At 38.1% G+C, this 23,185-nt stretch overlaps 1 protein-coding gene across 3 annotated transcripts in view; it reads left to right on the top strand.

Moving 5' to 3' along the window:
* ETV1 (ETS variant transcription factor 1) overlaps positions 1-22,416 on the top strand; it is a 66,259-nt gene extending 43,843 nt beyond the window's left edge. For all 3 annotated transcript variants that reach the window (XM_058030326.1, XM_058030335.1, XM_058030344.1), the window contains 5 exons: positions 7,701-7,769; positions 10,139-10,207; positions 13,213-13,382; positions 16,901-17,002; positions 19,581-22,416. In XM_058030326.1, the coding sequence (XP_057886309.1) occupies positions 7,701-7,769; positions 10,139-10,207; positions 13,213-13,382; positions 16,901-17,002; positions 19,581-19,802 (632 nt within the window). In that variant the 3' untranslated portion in view covers positions 19,803-22,416. The remainder of the gene's footprint in view (positions 1-7,700; positions 7,770-10,138; positions 10,208-13,212; positions 13,383-16,900; positions 17,003-19,580) is intronic.
* The last annotated feature ends 769 nt before the right edge of the window (positions 22,417-23,185 follow it).

Here is a 23,185-nt window from a genome sequence, read left to right as displayed (position 1 = left end):
GTTGTTAACTATGACACTTACTAACCTCCTAAATTTGCTCTTACAGGAATAGGATGTTGGTAGCATTCTGCCATCCATGTTATACATGTATTTCCCTAATAATTGGAAACAGGTTAAAATGCAAGAATCCTCTCAAATTCCTGGTGAGGTGTTTTTTGGAAAGCAAATCAGTGGGTATTAAGGTGGAAAAAGACCCCTAGTAGCACAGTCTTCCCTAGGCGTCAGCCAACGTATTCTTAAATTTGGGATTTTGCAGAATAGCATAAGAGAAAGTGCTGAATTGAAATTTCAAGGGGAAAAAATATTTCTATTTATTTGCAGGTTGATTCCTCCCCCCACCAATTTATTTTTTAAAAAGTTTGTTATTCTATTGTATTGCTGAAGAAAAATTTTAGATATTTGGAGATGCTAGTGTGAAGAGAAAAAGTCAATTGGAGGCAGTGCTGGTTTGCTTTTTCCAGGATATTCTCCAGTGCTGCATTAAATGCATTGACGAGTGCAGCATTTAAAGTGGCACAAGTCATGGTGCTTCCATTACTGTTTTTGATTGTATTCACTAATTTTTGTACTGTGCTCTGAAAATACAAAGTTCTGTGTGATTGCTAAGTATTATTGTTTCTATTTTTCCCCCTGGGAGATTATTTCACAGACAAATAGACTTCACAGTTAAGAAATATTTCTTGATCATAAACCTAAATTTTCTCTTTGATTGGTTGCATTCCCTTGTTCATAACTACATCTCATGGAAAGCAATTTATTGGTACTAATGCACCACCTCTAAATCACTGTAGATGGATTGTGTGTGTGCTCTGTCAGTGTGACTCAAGATTTTGTATCTTGCTTCAAAAGTCTTCCAGCTCTCTCTCCAAGTTTCTTTTTTTCTTTTTTTTTTTTTCCCCTTTTTTAAAATCAGGCTGTTTTGAACACATTTTTATAAAATGCTTTGTGAAACAAAACTGACTCCATCCTTTTCCTGGGTATGGTGCTTAGTACACACATCTCAGAACTGCATCGTCTTGTGGCTTTAAAGAAATTCATATATACAAAAGTACAATTGTTCTCAATGAAAATCCAGATGGCATAAAGGCAGGAGGGGAGAAGGGACAGGGTTTGCTCTTGAGTTAGGAAGTTTAAGAACTCTCCTCACCTCAATTTTGGTTTTGCAGTTTTCCCTGTGGTTTAAAATATTTCAGCCTTGTGTTTTGGGAACTTGTCTTTGCTGTGTTACTTCAATGAATGAGTGTGAATTTTGTTCAATAGTTAAGCTGCACTGGACTTTGTGCTTGCTTTTAAAAGACAAATCTGCTGTCGGACTGTGTGGTGGCAGAAAATAAGAGCATCTGACAGGGAAACTTGGGAAACCTGGACTTCAGAAGTTTGCTGTGAAGGGCACAAATTTAACTTTTCACTTTCTGTCAATCTAGCTGATTTCCTCTATTCACTATTTCTGCCTGAAATAAATCTGTAGTTAGAAATTATTTCATTTTGCAATGTTACCTTTGTGAACAAAGGAAAGCCTGAATACCAAGTTAATGTGAGTATACAGGCAGGAGACCGTATATGTATTTTTGTTTTCAAGGCAGACAATACGATCTGAAAAATTGTCCTGCAGTCCCTGTTTTTCAAAGAAATGGATAAATATCCTCTAAATCTACAGTTACAGTAAGTGGCACTGGCTAATGATTTGATTTGAGGATTGAGAGCGCAGTCTGGATTTACTCTTTGTGCATTAAGGCAGGTCAAATGGACACAGGCTGCATTTTAAATCAGTAATGGAAGGCTGAAGCCTGCCTTAAACCAATCACATCAGCCTTGCTCAAGACCAATTGATCCCGAGAGACTGAGCCCTGTGAGCATAGCTTTTATATGAATGGACTCTGTGCAGCCTGAAGTTTCATTCATAAAATGGATGCTGAAGGGAAAAAAAAAAAAAAGCCAACCCACACACGCCAAACCCTGGAATGTCCATTTATGCAGAGCTGAAGGGTGTAGTGTTCCCTCAGCTGCTGCTTTTGCCAGTTGCCTTAAAGTAATGATTAATGCTGCTTGGCCCTGCCTGCCTGCAACCTGACACCATTTATGGCCTTGGTGTGTTTCTAATGTATAGTGAATGAGAAGGCTACATTCTCAAATCAGAAACATAAACAGGAACTGGTTGGTCTGAATTCCATTCAAATATGTCACTTCAGCCGTGCAGTGTTTGTCCAACTTCGATTTTACAGGCAGGGAATGGGGCGGGGGAGAAAAAGCAACACAGACATTTTTGCAGCAAGATTACCAACAAAAGGAGCGAGGGAGAGAGAAAATACTGCTGTCTTTTGTTGAATTCAAAGGAGAGCAATGTTTAAGACACATTTTACAGTTACTGAGGTTAATAAAAGCAAATACATGATTTAAAAGTATGCTCAAAAGATCAGCTCCATGTGGAATTTCAATTCAGAGCTGAATGTATGAGCCTTTGTTTTCCTGTTCTGCTGTACAAAAAGTTACACATCGCCTAGACAGGCTGTTGACATCTGGTCTCACAAAATGCATTGGATGTTGTCATAGATCTAAAAACCAAAGTTGTGGAAAGGAAGATGTTTGCTTAAGGTTTTTTCTGTATCTGTGTAATATTTCCACTTAGACATGAGCCGGTGAGGCCAAACCTAATTCTCTGACAAGTTTTTGTGAAATGAGGTGTACGAAATTAAACTTTAACAATTTTAATCAGCTATTTTTAGAAGGAAGTGTATGTGTATCTATGAGTGCACATTCTTGTAAGTTTGTTTTTTTTTTCCTAGATTGCTGGCACAAAGGCTGATGACTGAGAAAATGCATAAAACCTTCCATTCTGAATGTTTCTAAATTGCATAATGATTTGGGAAAAGATTGCCTAATTTTAAAATAGATTTGTAGAGATTTTTTATTTATTTGTTTTCACCCATGTAATTTCACCTACATTTTTTCATGCTTTGTCTGCTACTGAAAGAAATAATGCTGACTTTTGTATTGCCAGGACTTTACCAGTTTGTAGGACTCGGTTCATTACATAACTTGTGAAGGGATAAAGCTTTTAAAGGTGGTTGAACTAAAACTTGATCCACCAACATTTGAGTGGTGGGTCAATTTCTTAAGCAATTCTTGTAATTAGTTCCGGTATTTTTACCTGAATATCTCCTTTTGGGGAGATATGAGTTTGAATCTAAATGTGTTCTACAGGTTAAAAAATCCTAAAGAATAATTTTTTACTTCTCCCTGCAAAACACAAATCATGCATTTTTCTTAGTGACTCCTGGTGCTACCTGAGCAATTTGTTGTGATCTTGTTTGAAGAACTGCCGTTCTTACCTAAAAAGGTCCTTTTTTCTGGTGTTTTCACTATTATCTTCACCTTGAGCTGGTCAGAACTTCTCAGTGATGTTGTAAACAGCTGCTTTCCACCAGGAGGCTGAATGTGTTTCAGTGGTGGATGAAGTGCTTCTTTGTAAACAGTTTGTCAGTGCTCTTGGAAATCCATGCACAGAAAAGTTATTTGCAGTGATATTGTGATGTTTTAAGTTTAATGCCAAAAGTATGATGTGTTTTAGTTTGAGCATTTTATTTTTAAAAGGCTACTTTTGTCTCTGCGCTTGGTAAAATTCTCTCCCAGTACACCAACCTCCTGCTCATGTAGCAGAGAAGTGCTTGTACCGTGCAGGGGAAGCCTGAAAGGCACCGGAGGGATGGCTGGTGTGTTCACAGGGTCAGGCTGGCACATGGCAGTGACTCCAGGTTTGTCCCAGCTACCCAAGGGACTTGTGCATGTCCTTCTGTACCCAGTGGTACAATGGGAGGGAATCTGCATGTGCAGCATTTCTTGTCTATGGGAAGGCAAAGTGGCACATTTAAGTCTATCTGTGTAGACACACAAACTCTGAATTAATGAAATAGGGGCCAAAATTCACATAAGTACTTTTCAGACCAAAAGGACAATTTAGAAGGACATGATATAAGTGAAATTGCAGGGTTTCCAGTGAAGTCCCTTCAAAGTTTTGGGGACCAGGTCCTTTTGAAACAGTTCCTTATGGAGTCTGCTCCTAATATGACTTACTTGGTAATAAAGTGTAAGTGGAAAAGTGGGCAGGAAAACAGTTAGAAGGTCGCAGTCTTATTATCACTTTGTTTTAAACCTGTCGGGAAGTAGGCATGTTTTACTGTAAGCTGAGTATTTGGTGAATGTGAGTGACCTGTTAACAGGCTCCCTGACTAAGGCAGCTGCCTGCCAGTGCAGCACAGCTTTCACCTGAGCTGCCACAGGGAGGGTGAGGCCAGGCAGGCAGTTGCTTTCCTCTCCCACCCTGTTTCAGGTGGTCTGTGCCTTCTGAGGCTGCATCTCCTGTCCCTCTGCACATGCACACTTGCAATGCCTCTGTATGGCACTGTGCTTTGTCACCAGCACATGGGCTGTGCCCTGCGCCTCCAGATCTTCAGCTGATGTTGATAAAGCAAGCTGAAAAGTAATTCAGAAAGAATTTAAAAAAGAGTAAGAGTGTAACATAACAACCTGCCCTTCAGTTAGGGGGGCTGTGTAAAGCCAGAAACAGGAACAGCTGAAGAATAAATCCTTGTTCAGGTTTCCAGTTCCTGCTTTGCTCTGCTTCGTTCAGAAGAATTCAGTCAGTCACTTCCTCCCATAGAATACAGTCTTGTCATTTCATCCCTTTGCCTGCAGAAGCTCCATCTTCCCTGTGTCTGTTCTGGCTGAGGACACAGGCTGAAATTCTGTTATTTTCTGTACAGGGTGGGATTGTGGGAACAAAATCTCATCCTTAACTCTGAATAACAATCAGAAAAGAGGATTTAAGGATTCTTTATCTGCTCTGAGTTATACAGGGCTGAGACAACCTAACCCCTTAAATTCTGACATGATAATTAGTATGAACTACCTTACCAAGGGACCACTCAACTGTCTTACTTGATAATGAAACTTAGAATCTGTGCCTGCTAAGTTCAACAGCAGATTTTTCTTGTCCTGAGAAAGTCTGTTTGGGCTTTTTCTGCTAGGATGTATTTTGAAGGAGGCATAGCAGAGCTTATTTCCATTATTTTTCTCTGTGACCGTCCTGGATGAGAAAGCACTTTTGCAGTGTCTAGATTATGTGTACTTTTTAAAACAGCACCTATTGTGAAAAGAATGGTTTCATGGTCTAGGATATAAAACCATATTCATTGTTTTAAGATGATTGCTATGTTCCTGTAATAAGAAGAGCAATTAAGAATGATCCCTAAGTATTCCAAAAGAATAATAAAAGATAAGCAATTTTTTTACATTTCCATATTTTTAGATATTTTGTTTTGTTGGTTTTTATTTTCTTTTAAGGGGCTCTGCTGTTCTTGAGCCGATGTAACCTTACAATGTGAATTGCTTCATTAACAGTCTGAAATAAGCTTGTTGTGTGTCTAAATCCAGGCACATGTTTTCTTCAAAGACCAAAACTTGTAAAAAGATGATAAATCAGTCATCTCTTGGATCTTGCCCTGGAAGTATTTCATGGCTTCTGTCTTATTTGTTGTCTTGAAACAATGGTTTAAGAAGAAGGAAACATATAATTGCTCTGTAATTTCTGCACTAAAATGTTTTCTTTTGAAGTAGCTCCGCTTAGCATGTAAAAATACTTCTGGGTCTTAGTCAAGCATTTAGTACAATTTAAAACTGCAATACTAAATTTCATTGGTTGGACTTTTTATTAGATAAGGTAGAAATGAAAGCAGCAGGCAATTTAATTAGCAGTAATTTTTCTGGGCAAGTCATTACTTTGATGAACTTCAGAGCAATGTTTATGGCTCCTAATTAACCATGTTAGTCATTTGATTGAATAATCACTTTGGAAATGTTTCTACAATTTGATTAGAGTCTGACCCACTCTGATAGTCATAAATTAACTGATAGCACTTTAGGATAACAAGACTCTAGTTACTTTACGAGAAATAAACTCTTCGTTGCTGTATTTTTTTGGTCCTCTGTGGACTGTTTAAGCACAAGCTAACCAGAAGATTAAGTAATGTTGGTACAAACAATGCTTGCCTTAAAGAGACTCCAGATGTTAATTATAATTGACTTAAGAGCATGGGAGATGAAACCCCAACTTGGCTAAGAAGACAACTTTGTGGATGCATGCATAATTCTTTATTCAGTATACTCTGCTCTATCACTTTGCAGGAGCGGAGTTCATGAGTCAAAAAGGGCTTTGCTGCCAATACGAGAGAAGCTTTACCTAAAATAGAAAGTAGCATCTGTTTCAGTTCTACAGCTTCCTCTTTTTTACGTAGATTTTTCCATTCTCCTTAGAATTCAATCTACTTGCTAACATGAATGATTCCTTGCAGGTGAAGCACTGCTTGTAGCCTTGACTTCTAGCCTGCAGAGCTATACTTGACTGGGGTGATCACTGAGTCACTGGTTCCTGTGGCTGCTCAGAATAGCTGCCTGGGACATTAGAGATTCTCTAGGCCTGAGGAGGCAGGCACCCAGTGTTTAATTGAGAGAGGAGGTAATGAAGAGTTTGGCACAGATGTGCAAGAGGGACCACGGACTGTTAGAGGAAACTTATTATTATTACTGCCCTGTGTTTCACTTGTTTGTGAAGTCAGTGTAAAACTTCATTTTCTTATCCTGCCAAATCTTTGATACTCATCACTAGTCAGTGAACAGTGAAATTTGGAATCACAGTCTGAAAGAGTCTGTAGGCGGTGTTGGAAAAATAATGTCTGCTCTTTCGACCTCTGTTTGCATCTCTTAAAGAGTTACAAGTTACTGGTAACAGATTGCATAGCTTAGGGTAGGAGTTCATCGCAAGATCAAATAGACTTTGTTGAGCAAGACTTTTGATATCCAAGAAGTAGGTTAAACATGGTCTAGAAGGGCAAACATTTACGGTGTGTTTCTGTTTGCAAGTCCCTGTGCACAGGATGTGACTACTTGGGGACAGTGCAAGACAAGGGGAAGAAAAAGAAAGATGTTTGAAGAACACGTTTTTCATTAGTTCTATTTGGCTTTTCTCATTCTTCCTGCAGATTTGAGTAGAGGTGAAGAAGAGCAAATAAATATCAGTATTTAGAATATGCACAGTATTTTTTTTAAGGTGTCATTTTTTGTTTTAAACACATAGAAGTGGAGAGTGATATAGATACACCTAAATTTCTAGATAAAATGCTTAGCAACTGCAGAAAATTTCATTAACCCTTCAAGTCCTTAACCAGAGTCTAAAAAGCATTATCCTACTCTAAATTTACTTTGACATTCCTTGTGTAAATGTAGTGTTTATAAGTGTGACTGGCAGTCTTTTCATCACAATTGATTAAAAACTTTGGGTTGAATTAGATACGAAGATAGATATACAAGCACAGGGTTTAAAATATTCTTGGTCACTGGTGCGGGTTTTTTGGTGAATGGTCCAAAGTGTAGTTGCCATGGGAGTTAGCTTTTAGCAAAGTTGATTACAAGAGGTTTGGAGTTCAGGTGCCTGTGGTAGGTGGGATCTGTGAGCCTCACTTCATGGCTTTCTCCTTGGCCATGCGTGGTGTGGGCTGCTATGAAATGCTGTGTGTTGACAGGTTCCCTCTCACTATAAGCTGTGTCCTTTTCTGTTGCTGTTGTGCTTGCAGCTTGTCCCATTGATAATCTGCACACTTTTAATTCCTGACAGTCTTTTGACTTGCATTGTCATCTTCTCCTTTCAGAAGTGCCTAGCTGCCATTCCATTTACATGAGGCAAGAAGGCTTCCTGGCTCACCCAAACAGAACAGAAGTTAAGTTTTCTATTATGTATCACTTTTGTATGAGTGAAATGTAAAAACAAAATTAAAAGCCTGGGGGTATCGGGGGCTCACTGGTTTAATTCTGGTTCTGGGAAGACTTGCATCATCCTTCTTTCCCTTTTCAGTGTTGAGTTTCTGATGCACTGATTTTTTTGTAGTTTCTTTTAGTGCCATGGTTGATCAGCATAGAAGCAATTATATTATGAACTTAACTCCTTCTGCTTTTCAAGGCCTCTAGCAGTTGAAAGGAAGACACACTTAAAAATTTGTCTGTTTAACCCATTCTGCTCAAGTGATATTTCCCAGGCTGTTAGCATGACAGGCTTAGTTAACTGTGTTAAGTAATCCATTTTATACTTCAAATTCAGTGAAAGTTTTGGGTTTTTTCTTTTGTTATTACTTTTGTAATGTTTTGATGCACTTTATGCCCAAATTGATATATACCAGAATTCCCAATGATTTCAGTAGGACAGAGCTTACATAATTGTCAAAATTAAGAATTCTGAGTAACAGAACGTTACATGTACTAGAAATAAGAAGTCCAACAGAACTAAGATGACTGTGAAAGAGAGGTTATAGCCTCCACTGTCCTGTTTTAGTTTATCTGTCTTACCAATATATTATTTTCTGCTTGTTTGTTTAGGGTTTATTTTTCTTCCAGTGGGCACATGTTAGAAACATGAGGAATCTGGTTTTGAGATTGATGAGAATCCAGATAGACGTATGAATCAAAGTCTTCCAGGAAGACTTCATTTGCTAGTGTAAAGATAGAAGCAAAAAGATAACACATCTGGCTAAAATCCCATCTGCTTCTGGGTTGAAATAAAGACAGAAAAAAAGGGATAGCGTTTAAAAAGGAAGGTAAAACAGGAGATGGAAATTTCTAAGTCTTGTTATATGAAATTATATGTAGTATAGAAGTTTGGTAAGGGAGGTGAGAGACATCAGGAAAAATATAAACAAACTGCAGGGATAAGGGCAAAAGAGTTTCAGTTTTAATCATAGCACAGATAGAGGAAAACCCATGTTATCCATGTTATGGTCTTGTAAGGAGTTGGAGGTGGCAGAATTTTCATGAATGACATAAAAAAGCAGTGATGTTTGCTAAATATTTGTTTTCTGTATTTGGAAATCAATCAACAATTTTACAGAATAAAGGTCATGTCAAATCTGATTCTGTTCTTTACTGAAAATAAAAGTTTGATTGATAAAGATGCTTGTATCGTATAGTTTGACTTTTTATGGCATTCAATTTGCCTCTGCGTTACATTCTGATTAAGAAGTTAGCACAAAGCAATATCAATAAAGTACACATTAAATACATTAAGACCTGGCCAACTGACAGATCTAAAAGAGGCTGTCAGCAGGCAATCATCTCTGAATGGATTATAGTTCTGTAGGAATTGATATCAGGAGTGTTGCTATTCAATATTTTCAGTAAAGATATGGAACAAAGTTAATAGATAACTTTATGGCACAAAGATAGAGCAGTAAATAAGGGGCAGGACAGGGCAGTCACAAAGCAGTTTGAATTGTTTGGTTATCTGGGCACATTAAACAAAATGTTTTTTTAATACATGAATGTAGATCAGGCCTGTGAAACAGGGAAACAGTATATTGGAAAAAAGGATTTTGAGGTGGGCCTCCTCCTCAGCTTCACAGTGGGAAACCAGCCCAACCAAGCCCTGTAACCTTAAGGCAAAAAGCCTTCTGCAATGCTTAGGCAGTCAGAAGGAGGGTCAGAGGGCTGCAGGAGAGGAGATGTTTTGTCTCACTCAGTAGCACTGGTGAAACTGATATTGACATGCAATACAGTTCTGGTTAGGCAAAACATGGGCATAATAGGAAATAGCAGGAATGTGTACAGAATGGTGTGCTAGGAAGGCTGATGGGTTGTAGACCACATTGTCTTTTAATGACAAAATAAAATTTTACAAAATTATCTTAATTGGAAGGAGCATCAGGAGCAGTGTGTGAGGGTGACCTGTGTGGGTGTGAGGAGGAAATGCTGAGTGGTACTTCTTAGTCTTGCAGGGAGAAGATCTGCAGGAACTAATGGTTAAATATAAAAGCCATGCTAGTTCAAACAGGAAATGAGCAAACATTTTGTAATAAATCATAGAGAAATATGGGTGCTTTTTCATTTTAGCAGGTGGAGATTAACAGTCTTTTGGGAATGCATATGTTAATTAAACACCCTTGTACTTAGGCCAAAATGTTGGGATTGGGCGGTGTCTAAAGGATGTGGGATATTAATCTGATTCCTGTATAACTTAGTGTTCCCTCTGGCATTGAGCCTGTGATCTCTTTTTTTCTCCATGCATCATTTATATAAACACCTCTCTCTTTTCAACTTACAGGCTGCATGTACGAAAAGGGACCTAGGCAGTTTTATGATGACACTTGCGTTGTTCCAGAGAAGTTTGACGGTATGTATGACACATCTCTTTTTCCTGTGCAGGGAGATGAAAAAGAGATGAGGGACTTTTCTCTGTTGCTGATCAAAAAAGCCCTGTAATGTTCCAATTTAGGATTCCTTAACACACCATTTGTGGTGCACCCAACCAAAGCTGACCTTTGCTTCTTGAAACCAAAGTCTCCTCTTCAAGAGGATGTCATTTGACTTTTGCCAGCAAAAGATGCTGCATCCAGACTCGTGGCAAAGGAGATCAGTTTTGTACCGTTGAGAAGTCATAAGAGGATTTCCATTGCACTGATGATCACATATTACTTGTTGTTTGAGATGTAATGAAAGCTGTACTTATAATTAACAAAACAGTGGAGAAAGCAGCAGCTTTGGTTTTACTGAGGATTAAGCCTCTTGTTTTGCTGTCTACGAAGTGATGAATAGTGAGAAGTGACTATATAGGGCATTTTTTGTGTTTATGCCAATGTATTTGCACTAGGTTGAATGTACTAGTGGTTTATTTTTCAGTGGGATTGATAACAAATCAATGCCCTGTTCACAACACTACCAATTAAAGCAGATTTTTTTTAAGAGGAATTCTGAGGTCAATTAAAATGAATGGTCCAAATTATCCTCAGTAACTCTGACGTAAAATCAGTTTCCTGGTGTAACTGAGTTGATTTCAGATTTATTTCATTAGAAGCAAAGTAGATGGACACCGTATTTCTTGCCAGTGACTGTTAGTCTGCAACTTTGGGAAGTAATTTAGAGACAAATTACTTAAATTTGCTAGAATGGCATTATGTTAGTGGACTCAGGCTAGTGTAGTGTTGTTAGTATAGCTTTTGCGTTAGTGTGTGTATGTCTGGCTTTATTTATTTCAGCAGGAAAGATTAGATATTTCCTGATAAACTTGTGAACAAATCTTTGACCACAGCTAAAAGTAGGGCTGTAGAATTGGTGTTTTTCTCCTACTTTATTTTGTTTGTTTTGTCCTGAGACTCACTTATGGATTACAAAATATTGCGTGTTTAGCAGCATTTGTTGTATTTGCTGAAAATCTGGAGACTCTGAAATGAAAGTAACCCAGAGAATTGCGCATTCTTCAGAGTATCACCTATATTTTTATGTTGGTAAGAAATAGATAAAAGAGTTTTAAACAATATTAGACCTAACTGAAGGCTGCTCAATTCAGTATTGCCTTGTCATTGCATTGACACAGTCACAGAGTGTTTTATTGAAAGTCTGCTTTATACTGTGGCTTTGTAATGTGAGCTTGTTTGGATGTTTTTAACATTTTTTAAAAGCACATTGTGTCAGGTATTTTTTTGTTCCCCAAAAATGATTGTGGATCTAATCTGAGCACCAGTGTCAGATTTATATGTACATTTATGGGAATGGGATCAGACCCTGCACTACAAGAGGTAAAGACTCGTTAACAGTAGCATTTGTCTATGTCTTCCTTAAAAAACCTTTTGGTTAATTTGGGCATTATACAGGAAAGGGAATGAAAATGAAAAAGCAATACAAGTACAGTAAAAGAATTAAATGTTAAGAAGTATTTTTGTGCCTGCAAAGCAAGCAGTCTGCTGCTAGTTTCTATGACTGCCCATTGAGAGAACACCTTGTACTCTAGAAGACTGAACTCTTGATGCAAATAGGTGTGTTTATGCTTGCAGCATGATGTTTTGAGGGAAAAATAGCAAATGTGTCATCAAATTCTCGTCAGTAAAGCAAAAGTTGGATAAGCTCAGGACTAGTCTTGATGTTTCAGAAGTAGATTCTCAGCTGCTTCATTTGAAATCAAAGATCAGCACAAGGAAAGAATTTGATCCTGTATAATACTGTGCTTGCTATTTGCACATTGCACAGCTATCATTACAAGGAAAAAGCCCGTCCTTGAAAAAGAAGGACTTTCAGGACTGGAATTTGAACCTCACATAAACCAAAAAGCCTTGTGCTGATTTATTTGTTTTCCACAGCTATTGAGTCAATTTTCTTTCCTGATTACAAAAGGAAGTGCTCCATTTTTAATATTATTATTCTGCCTTTCACTACACAGAGCCATTCTGTAATGGCTGTCAGAGCATCCTAATGTTGTGGCTGAATTTAAATTCCTGACTTTCCTTATTAAACAGGTCACACTGTTTGTTGCTGTTTTGATAGTTGAAATGAGGAATTTACCAGTATATGTAGGATTGCAGTCATTGTTTGGAGAAAAAAATGCTGTCTGCTTCAGCATCAGACCTTTCAGCTATTGTTGTTTGCAGGAGTTGTTCAGTATAAATATGATTTAAAAACAACAAAGACAGTATGGATGTAACAGGATGGTTTTCTAGTTGGCAATTTGTAGAACAGCAAGTAGAATGTTATTGATATTTTTAAAAATGTTTTTCTAGATTTAAAATTTGAGAAAAATTAACTTATTGCTTTTCAGAGGGAATTTAATATGTAGATATGAGTAAAAGTAATTTGGTCATATGCAAGTCCAATATGCCACAGAGGAACTTGTGTATCTGCAGGATTTACATACCTATACATAAAGGACATGCTGTTTAAGTCCAAGTCAAATACTTTGTCAAAATTTCCTTAGAAGTATTTGCATGCAAGAGAAGTTTCACTCAATAGGGTTTTGCTCCTTTATGAAGCCTACATTACTTTACCAAAACTGGGGCCTGTGCAAAGTACAAATACAATTCTGCACATTTTGGAGCTGCTTCAAAATTAGTTAATATGCTTTCAAAGAGAAGATATTACAAAATGGTTTGCAAGAGATTTGTATTTATCAGACCTACATGGGGAGAGACTTAGTGAGACTTCCATAAATCATGAATGAATTTAAATGCTTTTTAGTATATTAATATGTGATTGTAAGTCCCCAACAAACAGGGGAATGTTGCATTTGAGGGTGGCTGATTCTTCCCCTTGTTTTGTTACCCCTAATGGTTGCTTTGCCAGCTTGTCTGACAAAGTGAGTGCTGGTGTTCCAGGGCATTGCTCCTCTAACGTTGCTGCCGTTGTGCGCAGGAGATGTCAAGCAGGAGCCGGGCATGTACCGCGAGGGCCCCACGTACCAGCGGCGCGGCTCGCTGCAGCTCTGGCAGTTCTTGGTAGCTCTTCTGGACGACCCATCAAACTCTCACTTCATAGCATGGACTGGCCGAGGCATGGAGTTCAAGCTGATTGAGCCAGAGGAGGTGAGTTAGACAGACAGCATGCCCTCACACCCACTGCCCCATCCTGCAAACTTAACTGTGCTCTTTTGGACTTAGGCCTTGTTTTCCTTCGGGATTTTGCTTCAGTAGTGCTTTAGAAGGGTGACAGAAAGGACTGGCAAGGGAAGTGCTTCAGTTAGGACAGAGGTGTGGCTAAGCACAGATTTGACTTCTAGTCCCACAAAACAATAAAAATGTTGCAAGTACTAGAGTTAGTAAATAGTTCACATTAATTGTGGGGTCTGCATATTTCAGAATCACTTTATGGATGTAACTGTATCCCAAAATCCTTTGAAAACTTGTCCCTTATTAGTCTTTCAACACCAAATATTAGATTCATTAGATTGACTCATTAGATTGTTTAGTACAGGCTTAGATCCTAGGCTTGCAGACACTCATGCACATGCATGGCTCTTCTGAACCATGGGGTAGATAAAATTACTTATATTCATGAACATTTGCTGAAGCGTGTCTTAGTTCACTTGTGTGATAAACAGGAATAAATTGAATGTTTTATTATGTAAACTGTTTTGGACTAGGTAATGTTATGTAACCTAGCCTGCATTCTAAACTGTCATGGAAATTGTTGGAAGATCAGGTGGATGTGAATTTTGTTGTAAAATTTAAGTGGAGGGTTTAATTAGGGTTGTCAAAAGGCAGTATCATTCTGCTTTACTTTTCTTGCCCCTTGAATATGGTTTTCTAATAGAGAGGACTACATCAAATTTTCTGACAGGATCCCCTCTGAGTTAGTGTTGAGTGGGAAGGCTTGGGGGTTTATGGCTGCTTCTGCATTCCGCCAGCTATTTCTGCTGTTTGCCATCCATCTACTGGCATTAGGAGTCTGAAAGCTTTCTTGCATGTTACTTGCATTGTCTGCTAACTGCTCTGTGGAGAAGCTGGAGCAGCTGGGGATGGTGTCAGGACTGATGTCCCTTTCCTTCCTGACGTGGTCTGGCTGAGGAGCAGGTTGCTGCAAGGACCTAGGTGCTGGATCTCGTTTGTCTGAGCATCCCCTGCTCTAGTGATAGTCACCACTACCAGGCAGATCCTGGCATTGTGTATCTGAGGATTTGAACTCAGAATAGCTCTATTCAATATGATACTGAAACTTTGCTGGCAAGCCTGCAGCCTTAGCAGGCTACATGGATTCCTTAGTTGTCTAACCTAAGAACAGAGCAAAATCTTTGGAAAGTTTTTTGTTTGGTTTTGGTGAATGATGCACATGATTTTTTCCCCCTACATTAGTCTCATATTTTTTACTCTCTTAGTTTTGTCTTGTCTTTGAGGTATACCAAATTTTTTTAAAGATTGAAGCATTTTATTGAGAAATGCTTTCCAGCAGATGGTGCAAAAACTTTATAGGTTTATTAGCTAAGGAAAGGAAAGTAACAAACCCCTGTTTTTCTTATTGTGTAATTCCTTGAAGAATTGGATATTCTAATTTAACTTAAACAGATCATCTGCATGTCTGGCTATGTAGAAGTTGCTTTTTGAGCAGCATTGCATCCAAGATCTGGAGGAGGCTTGAAGGTTGCCTCACTCTGTGTGTTCCTAGAAGTACAAAGGACTTTAGGTTGTTTTTTTCATGAATGTCATGAATCTGACATAAACAGTCAATTAAAATAAGAATAGCCTATGGGAAGTCGCACAATTCTGTTGGTTGCCTAGTATAAATTGAAGGGAAATCAAAGAGCTTGTTGGTTCTGCTGTGGCAAGCTAGGATGTCAGTGACATGACCTTTCCATCCATTCCTTATTGGAGGCTTACGCCCTCTTAGAGAGTGACAACAAAAATGAATATGTATCAGCTCCTGGAGTGCCACAGTTCATTCAGGAAGTAAGTGCCTGTGAACTGTGGAGCCTGAGAATTGGGCATAGGTCCATTTATGCAGGCTTGTCACAGGGACAACAACCTTCAGCAGGAAGGTAGGGTAGAAGAGTGGAATCCCCTCTACAGAGCAGGACTAGGTAAATGCTGTGCAGTTCAGGGATGGGAACTGGACGTGACTGCTTGTTTAGGAGTCTCAAAATACCACAAATGTAACATATTCTTCACCATTACTTTGTTGTTTGTTGTGTATTTATTTATTTTGCAAGCCTGTTATGTTGGGAACATTTAGGACTCCGATTAATGCAGAAAAAAACCTTGGAAGGGATAAAAAATGAATGATGTGGTCATTTTGTGTTACAAAAATGATTAGGTGAATCAAAGTTAGACATCTGGGCCAAATCTGCAGCTGGAATAAATGTATGTGATTGGAGGTGTGTTTCAGTACAGCTAAAATGTAGCTGAAGTTAGCAGAACTGTGATAATTTACATAACCCTGAAAAGCTGCACCACTGAAAGGAAATAATGCTTTCAAAAGAAATTTTAGAAATTATAGTCCAGGTGGACACCAAAATCATAGATTTTTCTTAGTGCTGCGTGTTGCCATGGCTTGCATCAAACAGCTCCAGACACCTACGGGAAGTTTCGCAGAGCAGTCTGCAGAGAAGCTGCTGGCTACTCTGTCCTTTTTCCAGAGCTGTATGCATATGCACTTCTCAATCATTTTTATAAAATGTGCTTTAAAGAGTTCATCAGCTCTGCCTTTTTTCCCCTCAGGTGATATTACAGTCATTTTTACAGACAGTAATTGAAATGTCACCAATAGCCGATTAAATTTCAGGCAAGGAATAAGAAGTTAAGCTCTTTAAACAAAGGGTCGCTTTGTCCAAAACTATCTTTAGCAATAAAACAGGAAGCATAAAGTCAAGTAGAAAACATAAGTCAGAGCAGAAGGCATATTGTTCTCTATGGAATCACTTCATGAGTTACTTGCAATTAACTTTTTATTGTTATTTTTAAGGGGAAATTATAGAGCTGAAACTATGAAATTCCTATTCCATTCTTCATTCCACCATATAGTTCTTCCAAGTGATTATTCTGCCTCCTCAGATAATTCATTTTTTTTGCTGAAGTAGTATTTAAGACTGGGAGTTGTCTTTTGTTTTGTCTTGTATCTCCTAATAATTGCAACACTGCTGTCATTCCAAGTACAGTCTGTATTAGTTCATGAACTAAATATGCATGCATGTGTGTTTAAAATAACTTAGTTTTTTTCCTGGCAGCAAGGAAAAGATAGACATGGTACAAATTATCCATACTATCAAACTGAAGAAAGGTTTGCAAAAGTTTTCTGGTAGAACTTGCTAAATGTTTTTTGTCCATCATCTCTTTATATGTCTTTATTTTTCCATTGGTTTTCTTTATTAAAAAGCAAAAAAAAACCCCTAACCATCCACCACATTGTCCAATAAATCTATTACAAGTTTAATGATGATGCAGATCCAATTAAAATTCATAGTAGTACATGGGAAATTCAGGTCATCGCAACCTTTTCCTGTTTGTTGCACCTGCAGGGTTTTCCCTCCTGCATCCCCAAATAAAGTATCTGATGATAAGATCTGCTTGTTAAATGCATTTAACAAATCATTGCTAATCCATTTTTGTGGCAGGTGGCACGTCGCTGGGGGATTCAGAAGAACAGGCCAGCTATGAACTATGATAAGCTTAGCCGATCGCTTCGCTATTATTATGAAAAGGGAATCATGCAAAAGGTGAGGAGCTAATTTTGTATTACATTTCACCAGAGTCTTGCATGTTAATCCATAGGTCAGTTTACAAGGAGTCTTGTAATTGCATGGTTAAGGTAGTTTTTTTCATCTGCTTTGGCAAACACTAAGCTTTTGAACTTACTATGTACAGCATATGCATTAAGATATTTTTTTCTATGTAAAAACCGTCTGTGGTTTCAGTTCACACAATGCATTTCATGATTATAAGGAAAGAAGTAACATTCAAAAATATCCAAAAGAGCTTCCTGGCAGCTGGAAAAGGCAAATGGTAGAGTACAGTATGATTAATGTTTTGCAGATCTAAATTATCTGCCCAGTGCTTGGGTACTTTAGTAAGTGCAAGATAGGGGAGAATAATTATGCCTATTAACATACCAAGTACTTTAATATTTTTACCAATAGTGTTGTAGTAATAGTGGTTTTGAATGGATTTTAATATTTATAATAGACTGAATTAAGAGAAATATATAACAATAATTTATCTATTACGGGCTAGTCTTGCTGACAGTATTCAAGCCATCCTCCTACTGTGGCTTGCTGATTTTTAAATCTTGCTGTGTAGTACCATGTAGATTGACTGAGAAATCAATAGGAGAAGCCAGTCTGCTGTATCTACAAAACTGCCAGGTGTGATCAAAGATCATGATAAACACCTTGGACTGCAAAACTTATTCCATGTCTCTTCACATTGGTCTTGTGACCAGTGATGATGAACATATTTAAACTTGTCATATGCCAGCTCCATGAATGGAAACAGTGCTCTTAGCTCAGGTTACTGGGAGAGTTACTCAAGTTATCCTTTTCCAGTAGGATTTGTGAAGTCTGAAAAGTTCCCTTTCTTAGATTATGAGATTGTTGTAGTGCATTCCTTTTCCACTAGCAGTAGTCAACTTGGACAATAATCTGGGCTATTATTGGCTTACAGTTCTCCAGTAGCTCAGCACCTCATTCATTTTTGTGTGTTATGTAACAGTGCACAGAGTCTTTGTAAGGTGCATTTGAGACTGGATGTGATCAGAGAGAACCAGAAGTGTTTGGTTTTGCTGACTGGTGCTTCAGGCAGAGGAGTTCCTTGTTGCATTTTACAGCTCAGCAGCATAGGCAACTGTGCTGCCAGCACACTTCAAAGGCAGCAAAGGCAAAAAAAAAAGTAGCAGAGTGAAACAAGTTGAAAAGATGGGGATAGAAATACCAGAAGGCTGATAATGCTGCCCCAACCCACACATCCATTTAACGTGGAAATCTTGCAAGTGCTTTGGACAACTAACTTGCTACATCTTAAACTACTGCTTTATTATTTACAAGAATGGGTTTAGCACATGTTTTGAAAGCTAGCTTGTATGCTTATTTTTCTGACATAGCAATGTTTTGGGTTTTTCCTGGGATCACTCTGTCTGGCCAGTTCATGTACGTTAAAAACTAATGGGCGTTGTAGATGCAAAAAAGGTTTCTTTATGACAAAGTTTGTATGCATATTTTCCCTCCTTTTTTTTAAAATCAACAATGATAGCAGGTTATGCAAAAGCCTGATTTCTGAGTGCAACCTCTAGTCTATCAAACTTGTTGACATTAATTTGATTTTAAAAATTCTGCTGCAGATACAGTCCCTACCAAATTCTATTTGTAGAATAAATAAGCTGAAAGTTTAAGGAGGTGCTTCAAACTATTTTGCACCCATAAGAAGAGAGTTAAGTTTGCAACACTTTTTCCATCTTCACTAACTCACTTCATTGCTATGGTAGCTGGAGTTGCAAGAAGCAGACAATATGATTTTATTTTAAAATCATTTTGATAAATTGTGAGCATGCAATCTAATGCATATTTTTAAGCACAATTTTTAAAATAAGCTACTTGAGAACACACTATATTGACTTCTGTTTGTTGCTTGTAATAAGACAGCAATTTTATGTTGTTTTTATCATTCTCTAGCTTTTAGGAAATTGAAGCCTAGACATTTAAGGCTGTTTCTGATTAAGGGAAAACTTTAGGATCTTTGGACAAATATCCCCTCCATAAGCAAATCCAAATGTCCCAGCTTTGCATGAGCAATTGCAAAGTACATATTAGCCTACGTATTTGCTTACACTGTCCCTGTACAATCAGCAGGCACTATAACTAAAGTGCTTTTATACGTAAGCATGAATTAATCTGTGTAAAGTGAAATCCAGATCTCTGCAGTGCAATGCGATTCTTTTTTCCACTTCGCACACGGAGTGTGTAATTTTATTTTGCCACTGTAGTGACAATTTGTTTACATTTTCCAATAAGAACGGTTCCATTTGTGGTTAAGTATAGGAAGCAGTCGCAAACAAATGTTTAGAAGCAGAATACTTAGTTCATTTTCCAACAGGATGTCATGAGTGGCAAAATCAAGAGCATTCTGCACAGTCTGCCTTGGCAGGTCCCACTTGTCTTTGCTAGGTTGTTAGCTCACCAGTTCTGCTGTCACGTTATTAATTGTGTAACAAAGGTGAGTTCTTTGCAAGACTGTTGAACTTGGAGCTGCGAAACACGAGGCCTTGCACCTCACCTTTTTTTTTCCTTTTTGTGTTGTCCCAAGGTGGCTGGAGAAAGATACGTGTACAAGTTTGTTTGTGACCCTGAAGCGCTTTTCTCCATGGCTTTTCCCGACAACCAGCGCCCCTTGCTGAAGACGGACGTGGAGCGCCACATCAATGAGGAGGACACTGTGCCTCTGTCCCACTTCGACGAGAGCATGGTCTACATGCAGGACGGGGGCTGCTGCAACAGCCACCCCTACAACGAAGGCTATGTCTATTAACAACAGTGACACTGAAGGGGTGCTTCCCCCTCCCTTAAGCTTCTCCTCTTTCCCAAGACCCAGAGGAAAGCTGAATCGACTTCAGTTTGTTTTTTAAATAGTACACTAAAAAGGGGCTTTTCCTGTTGCATTACTCCTATGGTCTGCCATGGACAGCGCACTTTATTTGAAAGGGGAGGGTTGGAACCTAAATGTTATTCTGTGTAAAAGGAGGAAAAGGGTGGGTTTGCTTTTTACTTAAGTTTGGGAAGGGAACATACAGGTTTTAAGTACAAAAAAAGCTATATCATGTCTGTTTTGTTTCATATCGGCATAAGATATTGTACATTTTCTCTGGGTATCCGTAGTACAGTTAATTCTCATTGTGCAAAATAACCACTTTTGATGATGATATCAGCACAGCATGCCTAGGGCATTTCTTTCTTGCCATTCCTAATTGTTTTTCTGCAGTAATAAAAGAGAAGCAAAGCATATATACCACAGCATTTAATTTAGAAGTTTCCAGTGGCAGAACTTGTTCCTTGCCTCTGTGAACAACCAGATAGTTTTCCTATTTTTTCCCTTTTTTCTTTTTATTCTTTTTCTATTTTTTTCTCTTTTTTTGTGTATGACTTAAAAAAAAAATCCTATTTAATGACAGACTGGCCATAAGTACAGTGACCAAGCAGTGAAATCCCTGACTTCAGACTGCAAGCTGCATGCTGTATCTGGTGCCACATTGCTATACATATATGGCCCATGCTATGGCGCTGATTTTTCAAGATCCATTTGAGGGTAGTAATTACATGGAGTAGGCTTTCTGATGATCATGTCAGCATTAAATACAGGATCATGATCAGGAGGGAGAAAACATTTTGTATCCTTCCATTTCCTTTGGTACATAAATAAGTTATTTAATCAATAGGAATTAACTGTACTAAGTCACATATCTAATGATGCTGTTTAGACACAGCAAGCACTCCTTGAGAAAAATATCCAATACACTAAATAGGTACTTTAGTAATTTTTAGACACGGTACCCATTAATATGCATTTAAACCTTTTACTGCTGTGTTATGTTGATAACATATATAAATACTAGATAATGCTAATGCTTCTGCTGCTGTCTTTTTCTGTAATATTCTCTTTGATGCTGAATTTACTATGACCATTTATAAGCAATGCTGTAACTACAGGTAGCATTTCAGGACAAAATAGATGACTTGAACCATTTATTGCTTAGAAAATAGCTTACGCCATAGCTGTGCTATAAGCAGCTTCTATGCGCATCCACAAATGACTAGTAAGCTTCAGCTTGCTAAGGAAAGCTCTGCAGAACCTTTTGTAATTTTCGGTGGAACAGAGATGAACTGTCAAAGAATACCATGAAGTTGCTGTATGACGTTGTAGTGCTGGCACTGGTGTTACCAATCAACTTGTTTTGGACACTAAATGTAAATGTGATTGGATATGCTCGGAAGACAATTTAAATTTTGAGGAGTTTTTTTGGTTGTTTTGTTATTTTTTCAAATTGTTTTATTTTTTGAGAGGGGTTACCTTGGACACAAATCACACGTGCTATTCTGTATGTAAAACAAAAACAAAAAGTGGCAAAACCCCAAAAGTTTAAAATATTTATGAGCACCTTTTTTGAAATACAATAATTGATAAGTTGGAAGGGTGGAGAGGAAGCTAAGAATTGGATTTAATTTTTTGCCCGGTGAAATTTAAATAGTAGTTATATGAAGTACCTCGTTTTCCTAGATTGTCAAGAAGTGGGAGAAAAATAAATACATAACCATTAAAAGACAAGAATAACTTTCATCATAATGGATGGATTTCAAAGACAGTCCTAGGTGGTGGGTTAATCTTCCATCCTTTGTCAGTTAAGACACTACTTAAGTTATGAATATTTTAATACACATTTAATCAAAAGTAAAGAAGTAGTGGTCACTAGAAACCACAGGTGCATAAAAAGCATTTGGGCAGGTATTTAATTTACCCAGATCCATGAGACAACATGTTTTATGATATATGCCTTAATATGCCACCTAATTCTGTCATTCATAGGTCTCAATGGCACTTAAATACTTGGTGATCAACTGAGAAAAAGAAGTCTAAAATTGCAGAACTAGCAAAAAGGAAAGGGAAAATGTTCAGTAATATTGTTTAAAAAAATGTGGTTTCCATTGAAATAAGGTTCAAATGAAACATGCTTTGATGAAAAGTCCTTGGATTGGTTTTGGTTCTTTAATGTCAGCACAGAGCGCCTCTTGGCTGTGGCAGGATGTGGGTATTTGGGAAAGGGGTTGGACAAAAAAAGGAAAAAAAAAAGATTTTAAAATTGCATCGAATGTGTAATATTTAAGAAGAATATATATATATATATATCTGTATACGGTAGTGACTCACTGAACAAAACAAGCAGTCAGACCAACATTACATGATCTCTCAGCAGAAGACAAAAAGGTCTTTCACTGAACTGATTAACCCTTTTTAAAATGTACCTAAGAGGTTTATTTAAAGTCTATTTTTATTCCACTTTTTTGTTTGTTTGGGGTTGGGTATTTTTTTTGTTTTGTTTTGTTTGGGGGTTTTCAGGTAGAATAATAAATCTGGCAGCTGATTTCTGCAAGATTGTTGTGTATTGGATTCCTAACCATTTGGATTGGAGAGGCCCCTGCAGAAAGGTCACTCTTTTGGGAGAGGAGAGGATGGTCTGTCCCCAGTGCCTAGAATGGCTTGCTGCAAAGGGTAACCAAAAAAGAAAAAAAAAGAAAGAAAAAAGAAAAAGAAGAACGGGGAAGAAACAGGTGGCGTATGTACAATTAATGTGTGTGTATATATGAGTTATAGTCAGGAGTTAGGTTCCCAAAGCATTGTATTTGAGTGACAAAAGGGGGGAGGATGGTCTATGTATATTTTGGGATTGATTCCTACTAAGAACACTTACACATTTTCAGAGGGCATTTTAATACCTTACTGGATTTGAGTGTGGGATGTTTGGGGCTGGGGTAAGGGGGCTGGGTTTTCCTTTGGTTGCTTTGGGGGTATTTTGGTTTCATTTTCAAGCTGCACCACAAGTGGAGGGAATATGCAGCTTTCACCTGTTTTTATTGGGAGCTGTAATAGAGTGAGCTTGTCTCTGTTTGCTGGGCAGAGCAGTGGGGCAGACAGGGCAGAGCTGCTGTGAAGCAAAGTCAGGAGGCATCGCTGGAAAGACCCAGCACTGTGGAACAGCTGAAGGGGCTCACCTTTCATGTGCCATCCCAGATCACTTGCACCAATAGCTGAACACAGGTGAAGTTAGTGAAGGACTTGGCAGAATCCCTCAGAATCCATTTGAGAGAGTTAACATTACAAGTTTAAGACAGTTTCTTTTTCTTTAGGGATCCGACTTCCAT

The sequence above is a fragment of the Melospiza georgiana genome, chromosome 1 (genome assembly GCF_028018845.1).
Source record: "Melospiza georgiana isolate bMelGeo1 chromosome 1, bMelGeo1.pri, whole genome shotgun sequence".
Lineage (NCBI taxonomy): Eukaryota > Metazoa > Chordata > Aves > Passeriformes > Passerellidae > Melospiza > Melospiza georgiana.
This window is presented reverse-complemented; position numbering and strand designations above follow the sequence as displayed.